This window comes from Carex rostrata, chromosome 9 (genome assembly GCF_964058835.1).
Source record: "Carex rostrata chromosome 9, lpCarRost1.2, whole genome shotgun sequence".
NCBI lineage: Eukaryota > Viridiplantae > Streptophyta > Magnoliopsida > Poales > Cyperaceae > Carex > Carex rostrata.
Window position 1 is genome coordinate 3,957,771 of NC_135926.1, and position 14,468 is coordinate 3,972,238.

Genomic DNA, 14,468 nt, shown 5'->3' on the forward strand with positions numbered 1-14,468 from the left:
GGCGGAACTGAACATCTCCAGTTGAACAAGGCTATGTATATCCTATCTAATTATATGAAATGGAGATCTCCAATTAAACCCCAGTTGAGCTCCCTCCCACTGTTTCTCCTTCTCTCTCACGCGAAAAAGAAAACAACGCCTCTAAACCCTAAGTCGCGATCCTCTCTCTCTCAGAGGCGATCAGCGCCTCTCTAAGTCGCTCAGTTGCCTCTATCTCTCAGGTAAAGTTCCCATTCTTCCTTTAAGCCGTTCTAGTCGTTTGTTGTGTGATTTCGGATAAAGTCGTGAAGTTTCGATTGAATTTTGGACTTGCTCGGGTTGTTGATTTTCCTGGCAAGCCGATGGATTTGAGAGTGGCTGTTGCCTTGTGCCTTGTTGTCTTGTTGTTTGGTGTTTTTCCTGTCTTGTTGCCCTCTAACTTGTTGCCATGTTCTATTCATATACATGAATTAATCAAAGTTTTGTTTTGATTTATAAAAGTGCTCCATGCTAGTACATAATGCACTGACATATGTTGCTAACTGAATTTTAATTAAAATTCTGCTTTAGTGAAGTAATAATTAAGCATACTATTAATTAACTGAAACAAGTTCTAATTTTGTTTCTCATCTTATATTAATGTTGTATAGATAACTAGAAGCACAGAGACTGCAGATGGGCAACTAAGTCCACAGGAGCGCTTGACTACTGATGCTATTGTCAAAGCCAGGTACAGTTCATTTAATTAGTCACTTAATTTCATATCTACATATATATATATTCTAATTTTACAAGCTACATATTTTTTATTTGTGGCATTGAATTCTCTTTATCCATTGTTCTAGTTGGAGTAGGAGATGGCCCAAGGGATATGATGAGAGAATTAGATGATAATATCCCCGCAAGATCATTCGACAACTTTCAAGTATGTTAATTTAATAATTAATGAGGCTGAGAGCATGAATGTATCTTAGTATTTATTATCATATATGAAATTAAATGAATTTTGATTCTCTCCAGATGACCCGAATTCTAAATTTTGTTTTTACTTAACATCAATCTTCTTATAATAATTTGGCAGATGATGAGGAGAGTGGTATTCAAAAGCTGGCAGAAATTTACGAGTCTGAAGAAGAAGAATGAATTGTGTATTTAGACTATGTTAATTTGGACTGTGTTATTTGGACTATGTTAATTTGTTTATACTATGTTATAATTTGGACTATGTTAATTTGTTTAGACTATGTTATTTGGACTATATTAATTTGTTTAGATTTTTTTTCTTAGACTATGTTAATTTGTTTAGATTTTTTTTCTTTAACCTTTTCTTTTGACATGTATTTAATCTTTTATAATTGTTTGCTCATCCTGATGATATGCATTTTTGATCTCATAGAGAAGGTATATATAATAGTTATCACAACTATTCAAATAATTGATATTCTGTTTGTCTCAAAAGTTGGATTTGAAATCCTGGGAACAAATTTGCAACTGCTTTTGAGAGCTGATTTCTTCATTTGGTTATTGAAAAAGAATCAGGATGTGATGTACAAGGGAAGCATCTCTGTTCTGATTTGATTCGGCACTTTAGCAATCAGATTATTGGGTCTGTAATATGTAGAACTCATGATTAAAAATCTATATAATATAAGTTTTTTTTTTTTGTCTTTTGATCTATGCGTGGAAAAAAAAAATCAAAACTAAAAATATACAGCTTTTTGTACATCTTTACAAAGAACCCGTAGGGTTTTTTTCATAAACCATAATTAATAAAACGTTTTTTACGGAACCAATATGATTGATTTTTTTTTTCAAAAATCATAAGGACCGTGGGGTTCCCACGGTCTCAACTTTTTTTTTTTTTTTTTTAAATATATTTTTTTTCTCATTTTTTTTTATAAAACATAATTTTTTTTAATTTTTTAATTTTTTGTATTAAAATATTAGAAATGTTGAATATATTTCTTTGAAAATAGATGAAATATAATATAATTTGATTTATTAGAAAGACTGCAATAAATAACCCGGATCAATATTTTTCATGTCGGATTTTTCGCGGCTGTAAGAAAAATTAATATATTTCTTTATGTGTTATTAGAAAAAAATAAAAATGCTTAGATTCTGAGTTATTGATCCCGGTTCAAAAGTCACTTCTAGGTAATCCAGAAAATATTGTGATCCTTCTAGTACATTTAATTTATGAAAAGTTGTATCTATTTTTGAAAAAAACAAAAACTTTTAAGTTATTTAATGATTGTTATTCAAAAAGAATTATCAAAATAGATATAACTTTTTATAAATTAAATGTCCTAGAAGGATCACAATATTTTCTGGATTACCTAGAAGTGACTTTTGAACCGGGATCAATAACTCAGAATCTAAGCATTTTTATTTTTTTCTAATAACACATATAGAAATATATTAATTTTTCTTACAGCCGCAAAAAATCCGACCTGAAAAATATTGATCCGGATTATTTATTACAGTCTTTCTAATAAATCAAATTATATTATATTTTATCTATTTTCAAAGAAATATATTCAACATTTCTAATATTTTAATACAAAAAATTAAAAAATTAAAAAAAATTCTGTTTTATAAAAAAAAAAAAAATGAGACCGTGGGAACCCCACGGTCTGGAAAAAAAATCTATTTTAAAAAAAAAAAAAAAAAAAGTTGAGACCGTGGGAACCCCACGGTCCTTATGGTTTTTAAAAAAAAAAATCAATCATATTGGTTCCGTAAAAAACGTTTTATTAATTATGATTTATGAAAAAAATCCGTTTTTACAGGGCATATACATATCTCTTGAACCCTTTTTGTGATGTTGCAGTTGAGTTATGTTATTGAAATCAATAATGATGTCGCACCAACTATTCCACTCATTGCAATTTGGACAACTATAAAATTCTTTTCCATAGTTTTTCTTGGTCCTTGCAACCTTCACAGTCGTAGACTTATAGCATGCCTTGCAAGAAGGGTTTGATGAAGAATGACTATATTGGCTACTCATTTTACCTATACAAATAAAATCAAAACATGTTTAGATATTAAGCTAGAAGACACAAATAAAATTAAAAATGAAGATACCATTCGTACATAGTAGCTGGTACCGAATTTCCAAACCAGGTAGCAAGCCCCTCTTAGACCATTCCAAAGTATTATTCAACAAATTTCGCATCTGATATGATTCTGCATCCAACTATAGATGCAAAATATATATGAACTATTATTTGCATTATAACATTTGCCTAACAGAGTATATACATACAATAGTTTATTTGAACCTGAGCTATTGTGGAAAATGAACATATATTCTCTAGTTTGAATTCAAGAAAAGAGACCAAAAAGAGACCAATTCTGTAACCATTCAAGGAAAGCAATTTGTATAATTCTTTTATTAAAAAAAACATGCAATGTCACTTCTGGACATAAATCTGACCAATTCAAGAATAATGCATTACTTCTCTCAGAGTCATAATTTAAGACACCAAAATAATGTGATTGGTACATAAATCTGACCAATGTATAAATTTAAGTCATCAATAATGTAACTGGTACCACTATTTGGGTCTGGTACAAGGGTTCCATACAGTACGGGACTTATTTATGCATTAGTTCAGATCTAAGATTATTTGGAAAAAATTACCCCTATGCCCATAGAAAATTTTAAAATAGCCAATTATCCACATAAACCCCAATTAATGCACATAAAAAGCAAAACCATATAGATCTGCTACGATTACATTAATTCCCGTTCATACAATACCAAACAACAAGACAGCAAGGCACAAGGCAACAGCCACTCTCAAATCCATCGGCTTGCCTGGAAAATCAACAACCCGAGCAAGCCCAAAATTCAATCGAAACTTCATGACTTTATCCGAAATCACACAACAAACGACTAGAACGGCTTAAAGGAAGAATGGGAACTTTACTTGAGAGAGAGAGGCGACTGAGCGACTTAGAGAGGCGCTGATCGCCTCTGAGAGAGAGAGGATCGCGACTTAGGGTTTAGAGGCGCTGTTTTCTTTTTCGCGTGAGAGAGAAGGAGAAACAGCGGGAGGGAGCTCAACTGGGGTTTAATTGGAGATCTCCATTTCATATAATTAGATAGGATATACATAGCCTTGTTCAACTGGAGATGTCCAGTTCCGCCCGTTTTAGATTAGATCAGCATAATTTTTGAACCAGATCGGAGGGTCAGAAACATGAAGTAAAACAGGCGGTTTAATTCATGAAATAGCGTAGTATTATTCTCTCTCTCTCTATATATATATATATAGAGAGAGAGAGAGGAGGGATCAACTTACAATAATTTTTGAGTTATAATAAGTTACCACAATTATTTTTTACATTTTCAAAGTCCAAATCGTCGATCCAAACCGTTCAACATGATCTCCACAAAAAAAATGTATTTCCAGATCAAATTTTATATTTTTTGAAATTTTTTTACTATTTATTAAGATAGGTATAAAATTCAATGGTCTGAATTTGACTAGTTTTTATACCCATCTTAATAAATAGTAAAAAAATTCCAAAAGATATAAATTTGGTCTCCAAGCACATTTTATTGTAGAGATCACATCTAACGGTTTGGATCGATGATTTGGACTTTGAAAATGTAGAAAATGGTTGTGGTAACTTGTTGTAACTTGATCCCTCCTCTCTCTCTCTCTCTCTCTCTCTCTATATATATATATATATATATAGAGTCCGGCTAAATTGCTGCTGGCAACAGTTCTGCCCAAGTGCTTCCGGGGCTATATTTAGCCGTGTGATGTCCAAACAACAAATCCAAACCGTTAGATGTTTAATCTATATTATAATCTACTTGGAGACCAAATTTTACATTTTTTGGAATTTTTTTACTATTTATTAAGCTAGTTTGAAAACCGCTGTTTTCAGTAAATTTTTGCAGCATTGAAAACAGCGGTTTTCAAACCGGCTTAATAAATAGTAAAAAATTTCCAAAAAATGTAAAATTTGGTCTCCAAGTAGATTATAATATAGATTAAACATCTAACGGTTTGGATTTGTTGTTTGGACATCACACAGCTAAATATAGCCCCGGCAGCACTTGGGCAGAATTGCTGCCAGCAGCAATTTAGCCGGACTCTATATATATATATATATATATATATATAGAGGAGGGATCAAGTTACAACAATTTTTGAGTTACAATAAGTTACAACAACTTTGTAAAATACTTAGTAAATAGTAAAAAAATTCAGTAAAATATAAAATTTGGTCTCCAAGCACATATTAATATGGAGAACAAGATGAACGGTTCGGATCGACCGTTTGGATTTTGAAAATTCGAATTTGGACCGTATGTATTTCGGTCCATATATATTCGAATGCACATTAGTCACTATATATATATATAGGAACCTGCTACGGTGCTACGCGTAGGATAGATGCCCTCCGTGCAACGGCTCAATATTTGACTTTTTAAAATCCTAACGGTCGATCCGAACTATTCATCTTGTTCTCCATATTAATATGTGTTTGGAGACCAAATTTTACATTTTTTTGAATTTTTTTACTATTTTTTTAGATTTATTGAAAATCGCTGTTTTTTTATGGTCCAGATTTGCTGAAAACAACAATTTTCAATAAATCTAAACAAATAGTAAAAAAATTCCAAAAAATGTAAAATTTGGTTTCCAAACACATATTGATATAGAGAACAAGATGAATGGTTCGGATTGACCGTTAGGATTTTGAAAAGTCGAATATTGTGCCGTTGCACGGAGGGCCTCTATGCTACGCTTAGCATGCTAGCATATTCCTATATATATATATATATATATAGAGTACGGCTAACGCGCTTCCTCTAGCATATGGGCCGAAATGCTTCCGGTGGAAATTTGAAATTTCAAAATTCAAAAAGTCGATCTGAACCGTTCATCTTCTTCTCCATATTAATATCTGCTTGGAGACCAAATTTTACATTTTTCTGAAATTTTTTACTATTTATTAAGCCATTTTGAAAATCGCTGATCCAACGGTAGCTTCTGATTTTTACTGTTTGGTAAGCCACCGTTAGATCAACAATTTTCAAAGTGGCTTAATAAATAGTAAAAAAATTCAGAAAAATGTAAAATTTGGTCTCCAAGCAGATATTAATATGGAGAAGAAGATGAACGGTTCAGATCGACTTTTTGAATTTTGAAATTTCAAATTTCCACCGGAAGCATTTCGGCCCATATGCTAGAGGAAGCGCGTTAGCCGTACTCTATATATATATATATATATATATACATACATACATACATATATATAATGCTAACAATGAGGGGGAGAAAGAATTAATAGCTATGAAGAACATCAAGGGTGATGCAACCATCTTCAAAGTTTAGAGACAATGCAATCTCTTCGGGCATAGAAAATGATCAAGCCAAAATCAAAACTCTACTCATGCGAAGTGAGGAATGACTTGCCAATATCTTCAGTAAAGGATTGGACTCAAGTCCATTCGAAAACATCACAAGCAAGCTAGAATTGATTGATATATCTCCAATCCTAACTTGAGAGGGAATGTTGAGAAATGAAATGTAAAATTAAGATAAATAGGATTAATTATGTAGTTAGCCTCAAAGCCATATAAATTTTGTCATCATTAGCTAATAAAGGAATTAAAGGGAGCTAATTATATAACGCCACCTTTTTTCTAAAAGAGAAAATTACCGTTAGATCAAATATAACCAGGAATTAAAGGGAGCTAATTATATAACCAGGGAGCTAGAGTCCATGTACTTAAATAGAAAGTTACCGTTTAAACTTTGTATATAAATACACCATGTAGGACATGTGTAAAGAGAGAAAAAAAAAACATACAATCAAATTTTTTTTTTTGAGGTATTACCAACACAACTTGGTATAGGTTCTCCCCCTCCTTTTTTGGCCTTTCAGCTCTTATTTTTCTTGGGGTTATGTTATGGTTGTCTTTCGGCTCTTGGTTTTCTTGGTAAATTGAATATCGGCTCTTGGTTATCACAGTGTGAGTTGGATACTGGCTCTTTGTGTTATGGTGCACTACTACAGAATAAGTGATTGTACACGGACATAAACAGGAGAGCTACACGGATTTCCTGCCGTGTGGACTGTAAGGGTGTAGAAATCCTTGAATATTTACACACAGATATTTACCCGTGTGCGATTATCGAGAGCTACACGGATTATTACATAAACAACCGTGTACAAAGGCTTGCCAGCGTCGCTCTCAAAATAACCGAGCTACACATATTATTACATAAACAGCCGTGTATGATTACTCTTTCTACATGGACATTTAGCTAAATGTCCGTGTACGATTACTCTTTCTACACGGATATTTAGCTAAATGTCCGTGTAGCTCTCTTATTTTTTTTTATGTTTAAATACCTTTCTACACGGACTTTAGTTAAATGTCCGTGTATAATTGTTTTTTTTTTCTAATTTTTTTTTAATGTTTAAATATCTTTCTACACGGACTTTAGTTAAATGTCCGTGTAGAATTGTCCTTTTTTTCCCATTTTTTGTTTTGGTGGCTAGCTTCCAATTTTGTTAGCTATTTAAAATTAGAATTCCAAAACAGAGAAACATTAAACAGAGGTCTTTTAAACTCATAATTCCAAAACTATACAACAGTATAAATAATTTATGTACACTAAAATATACAAAATTATACAAATCCATATTGAGCATTACAAAATTTAAATTGAAACCGTCTTGTCCACATACATCTGACATCGTCGATCTGCTCCTTGGTGTAACACTTTTGCTTTGGTCCATACTACAATTATAATTTGGTATTAGTTAGTAACAAGAAAAGGTAGAAGATTACAATTCATGCAACATATATATATACAAAGCCTTTTGTACATGCAATCTCATGTGATAAAACATAGCATATACTCCTTAGGATCCAATACAATGTTTGTATAAAAGTTATATCCTTACCACTTAGTAACCACATGATCAAGTTTTGGCCCAAAATTCAGCAAGTTGGGCTCAAATTGCCAAAACTCTTGGTTATGATCTAGTTTGGACCGAAATTTCATACAAACTAAGGCGTATTATATCCAACATACCAAAAAAGGAGTTCCCATGTGATCCATGACATGATGCCTCTTGGTTAAAGATCTCCAACATATTGCATCTCCAATAAGAATCCATTGATTAACATATATGTGCATACATAATAGAGAATAAAAATTCTCCTTTAAAATTTTCATCCAAAATTATAAGAAAATATTTATATATAAAATTAGTTGAATCTGTCTAGCTTTTATATGAACCATTGAAAATCAATTTTGTAAAAAAAAAAATTATTGCATCTTATATGAATTTACGATGGCTCTGATACCAAATGATAGTCTTAATAATTCATGACGTGTTTTGCAATTAAAAAAACACAAGCAATCCAGAATCCGTAAATTCAAAATAAAATAGCAAAGTAATTTAAATCTTACAGTTCTGAAGTGCAGACATCTTTAGGCGGAAGCGTTAGTATATACTGATCTTCAACGGTTTTCCTCAGATCAGATGATGGAGACCTTAGGCGTTTTCTTTACTTCTCACTTTCAAAAAATGGTCCACATTACACTAATTATTTACATTATCTTAACAAATCAAGCATGCATGCATTAATTAATAATTGACCTAAATAAGTAATAATAATCTAGTAACAGAAAAGAGAAATATATATATATATATATATACATGACTAAGCTTAGCAAGATAGAGAGGAGAAATACAAATTAACTTCAAAGATCTCAGATCCTAGCTCCTTGTGCACAGAAATCAAAATGACACTGCTGGAAGGAGAGAGAGAGAGTATTAATTGATCAAAACGGCGCTGCTGGAAGGAGAAAGTCTTTTTATATAACCAAAACCCTAAAATAACCTTTCTACACGGATTTTTAAGTAAAAAATCTGTGTAGCTCTCTCAAGGCTTTCTATACTGTTATTTAAACAAAAAACCGTGTACAATTTTCACCTTTCTACACGGCTCTTTATTAAACGTCCGTGTTGCTCTCTCAAGCTTTCTACACTGCTATTTAAACAAACATCCGTGTACAATTCTTACCTTTCTACACGGTTCTTTAATAAATATCCGTGTAGCTCTTTCAAGGCTTTCTACACTGTTATTTAAATAATAATCCGTGTACAGTTCCTAATAAACGTCCGTGTAGCTCTCTCAAGGCTTTCTATACTGATTCTTTAATAAACATCCGTGTAGAGATCCCACAGATATTTCGGGCTTCCAAAAAATTACAATTTATCCACGGTTTTTAGGTAAAATTATCAAATCCGTGTACAATGTACAGTGTACAATGACCATTTTTATAGTAGTGGTGGCCTCTCGGCTCTTGGTTATCTCGGTATGAATTAGATATCGGCTCTTTGTATTATGGTGGTCTTTCAGCTCTTGATTTTTGAAAGTCAGGTTTCATATGGCTTGCTAAATTTGATACTAGTTTGGTTTTTTGTTGGTTGTGGAATGGAGTCGGGATTTTAATTCCACTCTTATATGTACCAGGTTGAATTTTAGAGAAAAATTAGAGGAGAAAGAAAATGGCTTATGGTAAAAAATACATATTACTTGTATTTGATTGTATGTTTTCTCTATGCACAAATCCTACATGGTGTATCTATATACAAAGTTCTAACGGTAACTTTTTGTAACTTTTTATTTAAGTACATAGACTCTAACGGTAACTTTTTATTTTAGAAAAAAAGATGAAGTTATATAATTAGCTCTCTTTTTCCTTTATAAGCGAACGATGACAAAACTCATATGGCTTTGAGGCTAACTACATAATTAATCTTATTTTCTTAATTTTATAGATTCAAATCTATAACTTATAATCAGATACTAGATTAAAAAAAAAAATAGTCTCTTATATAATAAATATAACAAAAATAGCCTTTCACAATATAAAATATAATAAAATAGTATCCTTTTACATATTACAATGATAAAAACAACATGAACAAAATTAATTTTCCAAAAAGAGGGGACAAATTAATTAATTCGCACTTGTTAAATGAAAATTATTTCTCAAAATTCAAAACCATGATATACACTGGATCCGCGGACTCTTGTCAGAGGCTATCAAATATATCGATTTTAGAGATCCGTAGCAGGAGATCTAAATCAATTAATATTCTGTAGGACATATAATAACCTGGACTGCTAAGTTAGGATTTAGTTGGAGGGCGTTCAACATTACGCGCGGCATGCGCAGACATTTCACCATCAAATGATGATCTCTTTTACAGTTTTTCCAAATTAAATCTGGTTTGTTGGATAAATAATAGGCGGTGTAAATGACCCACTTGAGTACTTGACCTACTGCTTCTGTTCTTTAGGAAGCATCTATATTTCTTCCTATGACTAAAATAAGGCGCACCAGAATTGGGTACCTTAAAAGATTAATTTATTGTGTGCATCTAATTCTGTCCCAGTGCAGATTGTAATCCATTGGATAGAAAATTTCGATGTTTCATTTGCTAGCTACATGTGCGAGTTAATTAATACTTCAAGCGTAGGAAGTTGATATTAATTATCTAAATTGATTCTGAGACTTTCTTAATAATATAAACAGTATATTTATATTAAAATTTTTATAAATTAGTTAGAATACTATAATTATAGGTAATTTGGATAATTTGAAAAATAAAATATATGACCACTAGAAACCGCACCAGAATTTGATATCCTCATATCCATATCAAATTTGAGCATTTTTCAAAAACTAGAAAAAAAAAATGATAAGAACTAAAACTCTAAAATGAAGAAAAATTGATATCCAGCCTAGAAGATCTAGATATATAGATTGTATGCGACTCTGATTAAAGGTTCGAACTTGGAAATCAAGATTTGAAACCGAAGCAGCGGCGCCTTTAATTACACCTCATGAAGGACCGTAACATAATTCATATTACGATGCAAAAAAAGAAAAAGAAAAAAAAAAACATAATTCATACTAGATATGTCTGAAATGAAACTATTAATAACAACATAAAAGTTTTGATATTCTTATAACATTTTTGTCCACCTTACATAATCGGTACGTACAATCACTCTTAATTAAGATTCAATCTGTACGTATTAAATGAAAAGTCATTTGCATTTACTTTATTGCCTCAAACTTCTACAGTATAATTAACCTTTTATTTCCATTAATGGTATACACAATTAAGATCTTTCTTTAACGGGCCTAGCCTCAAGGCCCCCTCCATCCCTTTTGACAAGAGTGTATGACATGTGCGTCCCAAGTATCTTATCCCATGTGATAAAGAATGGCTGTGAGAAGTTGTACTTATTTCCGTATAGCTGGTGATGCACGTCATGGTAAGCTGTGTTATTCCAGAACAACAAGTGGAAAACATTTCCTGGTAGCCACAAGCCGCAATGGTCGTCGATCCCTTTTATTACAGAAAATGAAAAGAAATAAATTGAAGTACGAGGGGACATGCCGGAGATTGTAAATGCCAGGGCCGCACCGATGGTGTCTAGGAGGAGGCCTTCGATCGGGTGGTTATATTGGCTGCCAAAGCTGTAAGGGACGACAAGCCGGTGATGCCATGAGTGAATGTGCCGGTACAAGAACTTGTTAATGTGCATGTACCGGTGCCAGAAATACTGCCACGTGTCCAACACAAACATGCCTATGAGGAATTGACCTGACACGGTAAGTAGGGATGGTTGGCGCATAGGAGAAGTTTGAGAGTTTTCTCCAGTATACTGAAAAAAATAGAAAAATGATATGTATTTTATTTTTCAATGATAGCACGTAGAGAAGTATATACGTAATTGGAGATTAGGAAAAATAATATGTCAAAAACATGAAAAGACATTAGATGTTTAGTTATTATGTTTTCAATTATTGGTGGTTGTAAACTTGCAATCAAATAATTAATAACCGATTGAAAGGGGAAGTGCCGCAAGGACAAGTAATTGTCATGCCTTATCATATGTGTGCATATAAATACAGATATATTCATGTGATGGATTCTAATCACCATTATGTGTTTTAAAATTCTGCTGTTCTTTCTCTGAATTTTTTTCCTGCTGAATCTTTTATTTTCTTCTAGTTAATATATAGGTACTGATAGGACCTTATTGCTTTTTATTGCATGATCATTACGTTCATAACTTTGCAATATATCACAAATGGAATTTTTTTTTTTTGATAACTGGGCAGTAGCTGCCGAGTGGCACAAATGGAATTCTTTGTGACATATTTTTTGACACAGTTTTCCTGTCACCAGTTACTGACTAATGGGTCCCAATGAACCAAAATTAGAGTGCCATTCGTCATGCACTGACTCGATCGTAGCAGCAACTGTGCTAGGAATTTGAAGAAGAGAATCATTTTTTTTTAATGTGAATTATTGATGAAAACATCCATCCACCCAGTGGCCAGTTGCACATCACTTCGAATTAATTGCACTGCTTTCTACCATTGATTATGAGCTCTCTGTTTATAATGAAGGAAGCTACATAAGAAGTTGATATTCATGCATGCACATGCTTGTGTCACTTGGTGATGATATACATTTCGTACCAGCTTAATTGGGCCCTTGGACCCCTATAACAATTAAGATTAATTTCAAACTACCTATATATATCTTCTATTATATAAACGCACTTCATTTTAGTAATATATTTTTTTTGGAGAAAAATTCTATATACTTTATTTTCTTTCAATTATTCTATGAAGGAAATATCCGGTATATAATTTTTTTCTTAGCTTTATTTAGATTCTTAGAGACAATACAAGTTTTGAATGATACCGTCATTTGTTAAATCACTAATTAACAATCATAAATGAAAAACAGCATATAGTCGTACGTGTAATTAAATATAATTGTATATTTATATATCACAACACATTCAGCTTCTTTATAATTTATTCAATTATTTAAAAATGTGAGAAAAACCTGTAGGATTTTATGTATTCATATATACGTACTCACAGTAGGATCAGCTCAACACAAGTAAGAATCAACCTAGCTATATCGTTTTGTTTTCAGTAAACAGGTGAAAAGTGTAAATTAATAGTAGACTAACAGGATTGATTCCTAATTTTGTCTTTTGGCCAAAGCATGAAGAACCCAATTTCACTCGTCAGTACTAGTTTGCATGTTTCCTTTTCTCAGAATATATATCAAATGCGATATACAAAAAAGAAAGAAACGCTGCATGGTAATTATGAAATGGCACAAAAATTGGCTGAAATTTGAAATAATTAATATGCGTCTTAATTTTATATGATTATGTTGTGAATCATCTATATATGTATGTCCCTGTAACAACAGATATCAGAAATTCAGAATGCAGCCCGGAGCATCTGTCAACGTATTTAATTTTTTTTCTTTTAATATCAAAGTTGCTTTATTAAGAAATTTCAGAAGACCCACGTACTATATATAAGTTAATTTTATTATTAAAACAGTTGAAGTACAAGATAATCTCATAATGTTTGATAAATTTACCATGAACACGAGACATGCGACAGCAGACTGGACCAGCTGTTGAAGCAAAACTCCCTTAACGACCTCTCGTTTTGGTACCAAGTTCTTCTTCGCTTCATCCTCTCTAGGATGCAACCTATACTGATCTAATGAGCCTAGCATCATGTACATGCCAGAATAGACCCAATACACCACAATTGGGACAAATATTGCCAAAAGTTCATCTGAGGGATCCATGCAAAACAAATTAAGTAGAGAGTTGTGAAATGCAACTAGCTAGGTTTTGAAGTACGAAGAGATAATGAGAGGGTTGGTGCTTATATAGAGCAGTTTACATAGCTTTCACTTTTTTTAATATGATATGCTGCCCATGAATTTTCAAAAGGTAGGAATTCAACTGGTTCTAATTATTGACGGCTTTTGGTCCAATCCATTGTTTTACTTAATTTTACCTTTAAGCTTAGACATTTCTTATTAATTTGACCTGCAACTTTTGACCCAATATGATATATAATATATGATCCAAACACATTTACAGTAACATTTGTTACTTGAAATATTTAAAAAGAGTTTACAAATTTACCTGAACGTGAAAGAAGCAGGCTTCAAGACAAATTAGAGTTGTTGATGTTGATATATATACTTGACGACCCAATGTTTTGCACTCATAATTCTCTATTTTTCGAGTTATTTAATATAATATCATGATCAAATTTATCTCTTAATTATCATGATATATTGCACAATTTGTAGGGAAGGATGATTGTCAAAAATAAAACTTGGAGTGTCAACTCGCCACAAGTCAAAAATTTGATTGCCTCCCATGACACTACACAAATGTTGATTTAAAGTGTTAATTTTGACGAGTCATATATATTCTATTTTCTATTCTTGATTTTGAAGTTTGTTTTTCTAGTTAATTTACTACTCAATGCTAAATTTTAAATGAGGAGGGTTGAAATGCCTCCATTTTTTGTGTCTCAACCATGCGTCCATCTTTTAAAACTTTAATAACT

General features: G+C 32.1%; 1 protein-coding gene across 1 annotated transcript; it reads right to left on the bottom strand.

Annotated features, from left to right (window-relative positions):
* Positions 1-11,067: 11,067 nt before the first annotated feature.
* LOC144559469 (sphinganine C4-monooxygenase 1-like) lies at positions 11,068-13,761 on the bottom strand. Its single transcript, XM_078308493.1, has 2 exons — positions 13,474-13,761; positions 11,068-11,719 (listed from the first exon to the last, which is right to left on the bottom strand). The coding sequence occupies exons 1-2, from the start codon at positions 13,687-13,689 to the stop codon at positions 11,171-11,173; spliced, it is 765 nt and encodes a 254-aa protein (XP_078164619.1). The 5' UTR covers positions 13,690-13,761; the 3' UTR covers positions 11,068-11,170.
* Positions 13,762-14,468: the final 707 nt, after the last annotated feature.